This window comes from Hoplias malabaricus, chromosome 3 (genome assembly GCF_029633855.1).
Source record: "Hoplias malabaricus isolate fHopMal1 chromosome 3, fHopMal1.hap1, whole genome shotgun sequence".
Classification (NCBI taxonomy): domain Eukaryota; kingdom Metazoa; phylum Chordata; class Actinopteri; order Characiformes; family Erythrinidae; genus Hoplias; species Hoplias malabaricus.
The window spans coordinates 76461361-76471360 of NC_089802.1; the positions used below are offsets into that span (position 1 = coordinate 76461361).

The following is a 10000-nucleotide window of genomic DNA, read 5'->3' on the forward strand; positions in this document are numbered from 1 at the left end:
TCGGAGGAAACCCACGCAGACACAGGGAGAACCCGCCACACTCTCAACAGACAGTCACCCGGAGGAAACCCACGCAGACACAGGGAGAACCCGCCACACTCCTCACAGACAGTCACCCGGAGGAAACCCACGCAGACACAGGGAGAACCCGCCACACTCCTCACAGACAGTCACCCGGAGGAAACCCACGCAGACACAGGGAGAACCCGCCACACTCCTCACAGACAGTCACCCGGAGGAAACCCACGCAGACACAGGGAGAACCCGCCACACTCCTCACAGACAGTCACCCGGAGGAAACCCACGCAGACACAGGGAGAACACGCCACACTCCTCACAGACAGTCACCCGGAGGAAACCCACGCAGACACAGGGAGAACACGCCACACTCCTCACAGACAGTCACCCGGAGGAAACCCACGCAGACACAGGGAGAACACACCACACTCCTCACAGACAGTCACCCGGAGGAAACCCACGCAGACACAGGAGAACACACCACACTCCTCACAGACAGTCACCCGGAGGAAACCCACGCAGACACAGGGAGAACACACCACACTCCTCACAGACAGACACCCGGAGCGGGAATCGAACCCACAACCTCCAGGTCCCTGGAGCTGTGTGACTGCGACACCTACCTGCTGCGCCGCCCATAAACAATACAAAGATGCCTTAATTTCAAATGTATAGGATTTCAGGAATATGATAATAACCTGTAAACAAACTCAGGCAGTGGAAGAGAACTCAAGCTTTATGGTATTTACATGCCCTTCGGAGGGCTGCAGGGCTTTCTGTCTGAGCCACAGGTTGTGGTCACTCTTAAAACCACCGAAAAACAGGCTTTAGGAGTGGACGGTTGGTGGGCTTCTGTTTGATCCTGGAGTGTTTCTTTTTATCCTCCGGCGTGAGGGGAATTTGCCGTTCTCCCCTCATCGTTTAGAAGAGTCGAGATCCTAAAAGATGAAACGTGGTGGTGTGTACATCCGGAAATCAAGACGGATGAATTCAACCGATTCATGCATCATTCATGAGTTAGCCCCGCCCCCTCCTCAGATCTCTTGCGCTCTTTGAAGAGGCCTGTTTACCTGCTCGGCCAGTGTTTACCATGGCAACCATCAAAGGATGTTAAGAGAGACCCACCTTACAAATAATCCATTGAGGTGTAGTGCCTCAGTCCAGAAATGAACTTTTAGACCCCTTTTTTCTGAGTGACTCTCTCTTCTAAGGCACTGGCCTAGGGTCCAGAGACGATGCCTCTCTCAGGGCTTCAGCTTTGAGTTCCAGATGTTTCCAGATGTTTCAAAATAGTCGGGGAACTGCATCGGTTTTTCAACATTGCAGTCGGCGCAGTGTAATTGTCTGTATTCCATTATTGAATTAGGTTTAGCGCTAGCCGTGTTGTTAATGCGAGGTTTGATGGGGGGGGGGGTTATACCCCTCTAGCCAACCCTTGGCATTGGGTACGGTGACCTTGTCACATTCTGTTGGTCAGTGCTTTTCTGTGCTTTAGATGCTGATTATTGCTTTCAGTGATGAGTTGAACCGCGAGTAATTGTTATTGTCTCTTGATATTGTAAAACACATTAATGTCATCTTCAGAGAGAGAGAATGAATACCTCAAAGTGTTTTAAGCCAGAGAGGCTTCCTGTAATCTTAAGTGTTTCAAATGGCGGTGCAGATGGGTGGTCTTGGGTTAAGAGATGATGCACTGGAACTCTTTGGCAGGAGTGTTATCGGGTGTGTCACCGCACTGTGTTAGAAGGGATGAGAAAGAAATGTGCACAATTTTGAGGCGATTGTAAAATTCTTTGCACCTGGAATGGTTTGGAAAAAGAAGTCAGTTAATGTCTATAAAGATTTTTGACCTTAACATGAGCCTCACGTGAATCAAGAGTGTTATACGTAGTGTGTATGAGGCATGGGGTGGAGGAGGGGTGTATCATTTTGAAAAAGCAATATTTTATTGTGTAAACACGCTTTAAAATGGTTCAAATATATTTACCTCAAATTATTCATTATCTGTAACCCTTATCCAGTTCAGGGTCGCGGTGGGTCCAGAGCCTACCTGGAATCATTGGGCGCAAGGCGGGAACACACCCTGGAGGGGACGCCAGTCCTTCACAGGGCAACACAGACACACACATTCACTCACACACTCACACCTACGGACACTTTTGAGTCACCAGTCCACCTACCAACGTGTGTATTTGGACTGTGGGAGGAAACCGGAGCACCCGGAGGAAACCCACACAGACACAGAGAGAACACACCAACTCCTCACAGACAGTCACCCGGAGGAAACCCACACAGACACAGGGAGGACACACCACACTCCTCACAGACAGTCACCCGGAGGAAACCCACACAGACACAGAGAGAACACACCACACTCCTCACAGACAGTCACCCGGAGGAAACCCACGCAGACACAGGGAGAACACACCACACTCCTCACAGACAGTCACCCGGAGGAAACCCACGCAGACACAGGGAGAACACACCACACTCCTCACAGACAGTCACCCGGAGGAAACCCACGCAGACACAGGGAGAACACACCACACTCCTCACAGACAGTCACCCAGAGCAGGAATCGAACCCACAACCTCTAGGTCCCTGGAGCTGTGTGACAATGTCATTGAAGCACACTACCACTACCGCTGCTGTATTGTGTACAGTCGATTATAGTGTTCTTTACTCCTTCACCACTAACTAAAACCGCTGTATTGGGTACAGCAGGAGAGACAGTCCTTCAACGTGAAGATGCTAATATTTCCTTGCACTAGTGCATAAAGGCATGCATCTCCGAAACTGAGCACAGCTGCTCCCTCTGCGCCTCATTAACGTGGAATCTATCATTAAAGTGGAATCTCTCTCTTTTTAAAACTCCTGGTCATGGGGATGTCTCTGCACATTTTTGTGTCTTCTCTTCTAACACACTGAACTCATCTGGAGCTCACCAGGCCCTTCAGGACTGAACTGGGTGTGTTACAGCAGAAGGAAAACGCAAAAATGTGCCGTCCTTAGGATTTGGGTTAAGAAGCACTGTTTTTAAAAAATGCATTTGATTTTACTCTATCTTTGTATTTCTCTCCGTCTCTCTCCTCGCTCTGTCTCTCCTCTCTTTCTCTCTCTCTCTGTGTCTAACTCTCTCTCTGTGTCTAACTCTCTCTCTTTGTCTATCTCTCTCTGTCTAACTCTCTCTCTCTCCCTCTCTCTAACTCTCTCTCTCTGTCTAACTCTCTCTCTCTCTCCCTCTGTCTAACTCTCTCCCTCTCTCTAACTCTCTCTCTCTGTCCAACTCTCTCTCTCTCTCTCTCTCTCTCTCCCCCTCTCTGTCTCTCTCTTTTTCTCTCTTCTCACTCTCTCTCTGTCTGTGTGTCTCTCTCTCTCCTGTCTCTCCTCTTTCTCTCTCTCTCCTGTCTCTCCTCTCTCTCTCTCTCTCTCTCTCTCACTCCTCTCTCCTCTCTCTCTCTCCTGTCTCTCCTCTCTCTCTCTCTCTCTCTCTCTCTCTCTCTCTCTCTCTCTTTCTCTCCTGTCTCTCCTCTCTCTCTCTCTCTCTCTCTCACTCTCTCTCTCTCCTCTCTCCTCTCTCTCCTGTCTCTCCTCTCTCTCTCTCTTTCTCTCCTGTCTCTCCTCTCTCTCTCTCTTTCTCTCCTGTCTCTCCTCTCTCTCTCTCTCTCTCTCTCTCTCCCTCTCTCCTGTCTCTCCTCTCTCTCTCTCTCTCTCTCTCTCTCTCTCTCTCCTGTCTCTCTCTCTCCTGTCTCTCTCTCTCTCCTGTCTCTCTCTCTGTCTCTCCCTCTCCAGCTGTACAGCAGAAGGTTGTTGGGGTTATTCCACCCAGTACCTCCAGCAATCAGCAAACCATCAGCAGAGTCCAGCCTAGAACAACCACCATCAACATCAGACCCAACACACCAACAACAACACAACAGGTACACACACAGACACATACACTTCCATTCATATTTAAATATATACCCGTTTAAATAATAAAGTCTGCCCCAAAACACAGTGGACACTTCAAAACACACACACACACACACACAGATTAAGTCTTTAATATACTACAAGATGTCCCAACATTTGGAAACCACTGCATGTTTCTCATGAATATGCAGGCATTCATTTTCATTAAGACACTGATATTTTACTTTTAAGGTGATCTCGCCTGGAGGGCAAATCAGACCAGGGATGACCGTCCTACGAGCCCCCGTCCAGCAGGGGGCAGCAATGGGCAGAACCATCCTCCGAACACCCCTTGTGGTCCAGCAAGGTGAGCTTACCTTCACGTGTGACCGATCTGGGATCAGTGAAGCTGACAAGTAAACCTGGGAGTTTAGAGAGTCTCTAAAGGCACACGTCGGACAGAATTCAGCCTTCAGTGTGACCGCTTTGTCCATTTTCAATTGTAACAGTACATCGTATAGTGTTAGGAACCTGCCTGAGTCTAACTCAAAATCTAACCGTGCTGTAGAAATGTGCAGGTGTTTTTGTGAGTGTGCTTCACTGTATTTGTGTTTGCTCTCTCAGGTCAGGCAGGTCAGGTCATGACTCAAGTAATCCAGGGACAAGCTGGAACCCCCGGCAGCCCTCAAACCGGCGGCCGAATCAGGGAGACATCAGCTCATACGCCCCAGCAGGTGAGGCACATACACCTGTCAGAATCAGAGGTCTTAAACTTCTTTACTTCTGTTCTGAGTTTAACTGCCAGATTTGGAAATCTGTTTTCATTTTGTGGTGCAAAAAATGTTATTTTTATAATTTAGAAAAACAGGTGGAATCCCCCTTTAACTATATTCATTCATTCATTCATTCATCTGTAACCCTTATCCAGTTCAGGGTTGCGGTGGGTCCAGAGCCTACCTGGAATCATTGGGCTCAAGGCGGGAATACACCCTGGAGGGGGCGCCAGTCCTTCACAGAGCAACACAGACACACACACATTCACTCACACATTCACACCTACGGATACTTTTGAGTCGCCAATCCACCTACCAACATGTGTTTTTTGGACTGTGGGAGGAAACCCACGCAGACACAGGGAGAACACACCACACTCCTCACAGACAGTCACCCGGAGGAAACCCACGCAGACACAGGGAGAACACACCACACTCCTCACAGACAGTCACCCGGAGGAAACCCACTCAGACACAGGGAGAACACACCACACTCCTCACAGACAGTCACCCGGAGGAAACCCACGCAGACACAGGGAGAACACACCACACTCCTCACAGACAGTCACCCGGAGGAAACCCACGCAGACACAGGGAGAACACACCACACTCCTCACAGACAGTCACCCGGAGGAAACCCACGCAGACACAGGGAGAACAGAATGAATGTCTGAAAGAATGTGGTGTCAACTTCTTACAGACATTATCCACTCCGGTCTTGTCCATTTTACCCTGAATTTTAACTTGTTTCAAATCATCAAACTACAAAGTACAGTTGACGCTTCAAACGAGAAATTACTGAAAATGCCACGTCCAGGAAACACATCCTCTACAAGGGCTTTCTATTAGTTGCAGTGAAATGTCCCAAAGACTTCGTGCCTTTTTAAGAACCGCTCAAAAACGTCTTTATTCCAGAAGTGACCATCAGCCGCTGTAATGTCCAAAAAGAGAGGCGGACATGACAAATGTCCTGGGACAGGTAGAGGGGAAAAACTGACTGGAATAAACAGAAGAGTGGGCATCTGAAATATTCCCAACAGGTGTTTCCCTGCAGACCGCCTGGGTGTGGACAGCTTGTGGTGGCTACAGAACTTCCCCCAGAGTGTCGTCTAATGACAATACACACCACGTGTTTTGTGGCCAGCTTGTGCGTTTTGTGTGTGATTAACCTTCAAATGTCTATAATCTAGCAGAACTCTCTGATCTAATTTTCCGTCCTGCTGTTTGTTTTTGTCTCAGAAGCAGCAAGGAGCAGTGGTGGAAAGGCAACAGGTTAGTGCTCTTTCTCACCACAAGGGGTGTGTGTGTGTGCACGCATGTACATGTTTGTGTTTTATATCTGCAAGTCCACTTCTGTGGAGGCCTACTTTCTGAGCGTGTGTACTTCACCGTTGCTGTCACCGCAGCACCTCTAGGTCTTCCTCCACACTACGTAGTGCACAATTTATTATTTTAAATTTTATAGCGTAATTACCCCTAGTTCTGGCCACTTTAATTACAATATTACAAATCTTAGCTAACTGTAAATAAATAGAAGTACTTTACTCACTCAAATCAACATTTTTCAGGAGTCAAATGTGTGTAGATTAATGTCCAAGACTTGCTTGACTTTGAAAGAAAATGTTTTTAGATAAAAGTGTTTTTGTTTAAGTAGGTGCTAATACTGCTAAGATTATTAGCGCCCGCTAACTTCGGCCACCTCCCCTGCTTGTGACAGTCAAACGAGACTGTCACTACCACATTCAGTGGTTTTTAGAGGTTCACAATGAGATTACGTTTGTCCTGTGTTAGTATCCGTACTCTACGTGTAAGGATTAAAATGGCGGTAGATTCTCCCCTCAGAGAAAAGGAAGCTAACCGCTAAGCTAACTTTTACACTGAGGTAAATATCTGTCGCGAAATGGAAATGTGTTGTGTTCCACATGCAGTTTTGCACACAAAGAATTACAACACTGTTAGAGACACTTAAATATTGTTTAGACGTGTGATTTGTTGTAAGACTGATGTTTAAATGCCCTACTAAGGCTTGATCTTATGTGTTATTGTTTTACCCAATGCGATTGGCGAAGAGAGAGAGCGGAACTGCACCATATACGGCAGTGGCCGGAATTAGGGGACGGTCGGAAATAGGAGGAATACTGATACATCTTTAAAAAGCACAATTTGGGGAGTAGGTTGTTGTTTGTGACAGAGCATAGTTTACTTGAGGTGCCAGGAAAGAAACAAATACAAAGCCGGCATGTTTTTCCCACTTGGTCCTGTTTCTTTTTGCAAGGTTTTTTTTTTTTTTTTTTTTTGCAAGACCTTCATATTTTTCCTTTGTTCAACCTTTTTATTCATTTCTGACGTCCACACCATGTCTGAGGAAAAACTCTCTATGAATAAGCAGCTGTGTGTAGTTCAACTTAAACAATGTCCGTTCAACTACTGACCTATCACGGCCTTTGCAGGCTGCGACGACACAGCGCATAGCTACATTTCCCGAGAGGTGCGCGTCAGGCTTCGTTGTAGGTGTAGGTTTGACGCAAGAAGCATAAATTGCGCTTTAAAATCTATCGATTTGAAAAGCTGTTGGGTTTCAGGAGAGGATTATGCTACCGACATAATCGATTTCTGCATGTGCTTCTCTTTGTGTATCTGTAGACTGGAGGTCAGGGAATTACAGTGATGGTGCAGAGTCATGGTCAGACGGCAGGGCAGCTTCAGGTCATCCCTCAGGGAGTGACGGTGATCCCTGGACCAGGTCAGCAGCTGATGCAGGCAGCTTTACCCAACGGTCAGATACAGCGCTTCCTCTTCACGCCTGCTCCAATGGCCACCACCACCACCACTGTGTCCTCCACACCAGGTAAGACCAGCCCTGGTACTGTGAGGCCGGTATTTTGTGACGGACATAGGCAACCACACACATCAGCAGCAATGAAGGAGATGTCTTCTATTTTGTAGGTCGACATGAACTTATTACAGAGATAGACCCCCAGCAAAGCTTCAACGTTCCATAAGACTTGAGTTTATATTGAAACCAATGCTGTAATTAGCTGCAATTAATGGCGATTGATCACATTGTTCCCTTTAAAGGTTTAAATAATAGGTATTTAAAATGTATATCACAGTACCAGTCAAAAGTTTGGGGACACCCACTCAGGGAGGGTTTCCTTTGTTTTTGGGCCGTTTTCCACACGTTGTGAACGTACAGCACCAGTCAAAAGTTTGGACATCTTCGCGTTGGATGGTTTTACTTTGTTTTTTATTCTTTTCTACGTTGTAAATGAATGTGGAAGGCATTAAATCTATGAAGGGAATCGTGTAGTAAACAGAGAAGTGTTAAAGAAACCAGACTATGTTTTATACTTTAGACTCTTCACAGTAGCCCCCTGTTGCTTTGACGACAGCTTCACACACTCTCTCCGTTCTCTCAGTCGGCTTCATGAGGTCGTCACCTGGAACGGTTTTCAGTGAACAGCTGTGGCCTCGTCGAGATCGAGATCTGTAGAACCGCTCCCTTCTGAATGTGTCTGAGACTGTAACTGGGGTTTGTACAGAGGTAGGAGTTGCTCTATAAAGTGACTACCTCTACTCCACCAATCACTGAGGAGGAGATGTCTCCAAACTTTTGACTGGTACTCTAAACAAATCATTGTGTGAACAGCATCATCAACAGTAGTGACACTGTGTTTACGTCGCTAGATTAAACTGCTTATACGCCCCTCAACTCTGTAAAATGTGTGAATTATGAGAGGAAGTTGTGGCCAAATTTGGTGAAATGATTCATTAGTGTCTGCATATACTTTTGAAAGTAAACAGTGAAATTTTCCGTTCTCAGGTCAAACCCAGCCGTGTGCACCCTCACCTGCCCAGCCTGCCCAAAAGGCAGCTGCTCCAGTTCAGGCAGGAGCTCTGGCCCCCAGAACCCCACCTACCACCCCCAAAGCCCAAATGGCTCCCCACCCTCAGGCCCAGATACCAATCCAGTCCCCCACCCCACTCCAGGTCAAAAACGCTCACATCGAGGTCAACCAAAAACAGCAACAGCCTCAGATGGGCCCCACGTTGCAGGTGAGGCCCCAAGTGCAGCTGCACCAGGGGGCCCAGATCGTCACAGTGCCAGGGCTTCAGTTCCAGCTGCAGTCCCAGCAGGGAGCTTCTCCAGGGCAGCCTTTAAAACTACAGCTGCCCGTACAAATCCAGCAGCAGCAGGGTGTGGCAGGAACACAGCCCCATCAGATCCAGAACGTGGTGACCTTACAGACGGCCAGCGTCCAGGAGCAGATCCAGAGGATCCAGCAGCTCCGGGAGCAGCAGCAGCAGAAGAAACGGCAGCAGCAGGAGGCTAAGAGAGAGCAGCAGCAACAGCAGGGTGTCAGCCAGAGTGAACTCATACAGAAACAGGTGAGGGGACAAGTGAGAGAGGGCCTCGCAGATAAGCTGCACCCCCAGGCCCTGTCAGAGTGAATATTACAACTGTAATATTTAAAAAATAATAAAATAAAAAAGTAGGCGCTGTGTTTACCTAGCTGTTGTGTTCATATGGTAAATAATAGTCTAAAACTATGGAAATACGTGGGCTTTTTTTCAATATTTACAATACGCTGAGCACATGTAGATTAGAGGGCCTCACGGACGAGCTGCACTTCTGAGGCTATTGAGTTACACTCCGAAGCAGAGCAATTCGAAGCAGATTGGAGAGGGCCTCAGAGACGAGCTGCGCCACAGAGGCTACTAAATTACATTCCTGCATAAGCTGCGCAGGTTCACACAGGCAGGTTCGATGGGAGGGAAGTCCCCATGGATGAGCTGCACCACAGAGACCACTGAGTGACACTGATGCAAACAGTGGCGTTGAGTCCCATGACCGGGGTCACTCGTCTCTGTTTATTTTTCAGAGCTGCTTCTGTATGTTTATGTAGTTTTGTCCGCATATGGGTACATTCAACCTACTGTATGTGTACATAGACATGGGTGTGCATATGATTGCACACGTGCTGCGCCTGGGTTACTTGAGTACTGCTTACTTTTGTTAACATGAGAAATCGCAATAGCATGCGTTCGCTCTCCTCCTTTGTGTTACAGTGTAAGAACAATATCCATTACTGTGTGTGTTCTCCAGGTGGTGATGAAGCAGAACGCAGTGATTGAGCATCTGAAGCAGAAAAAGACCATGACACCCGCAGAGAGAGAAGAGAACCAGAGGTTAGTCCTGGGCTGCCTTTCTGTCTAAACGCCTTATAAATTCATTCATTCATTCATTATCTGTAACCCTTATCCAGTTCAGGGTCGCGGTGGGTCCAGAGCCTACCTGGAATTATTGGGCGCAA

The 10000-nt window shown here is 47.6% G+C and overlaps 1 protein-coding gene across 1 annotated transcript in view; it reads left to right on the plus strand.

Annotated features, from left to right (window-relative positions):
- Positions 1-767: 767 nt before the first annotated feature.
- Positions 768-10000, plus strand: part of LOC136691515 (nucleosome-remodeling factor subunit BPTF-like) — a 22769-nt gene continuing 13536 nt past the window's right edge. Inside the window, exons 1-8 of the mRNA XM_066664075.1 lie at positions 768-858; positions 3811-3938; positions 4165-4279; positions 4537-4646; positions 5925-5957; positions 7329-7533; positions 8509-9074; positions 9793-9875. Of these exons, the coding sequence (XP_066520172.1) occupies positions 768-858; positions 3811-3938; positions 4165-4279; positions 4537-4646; positions 5925-5957; positions 7329-7533; positions 8509-9074; positions 9793-9875 (1331 nt within the window). The remainder of the gene's footprint in view (positions 859-3810; positions 3939-4164; positions 4280-4536; positions 4647-5924; positions 5958-7328; positions 7534-8508; positions 9075-9792; positions 9876-10000) is intronic.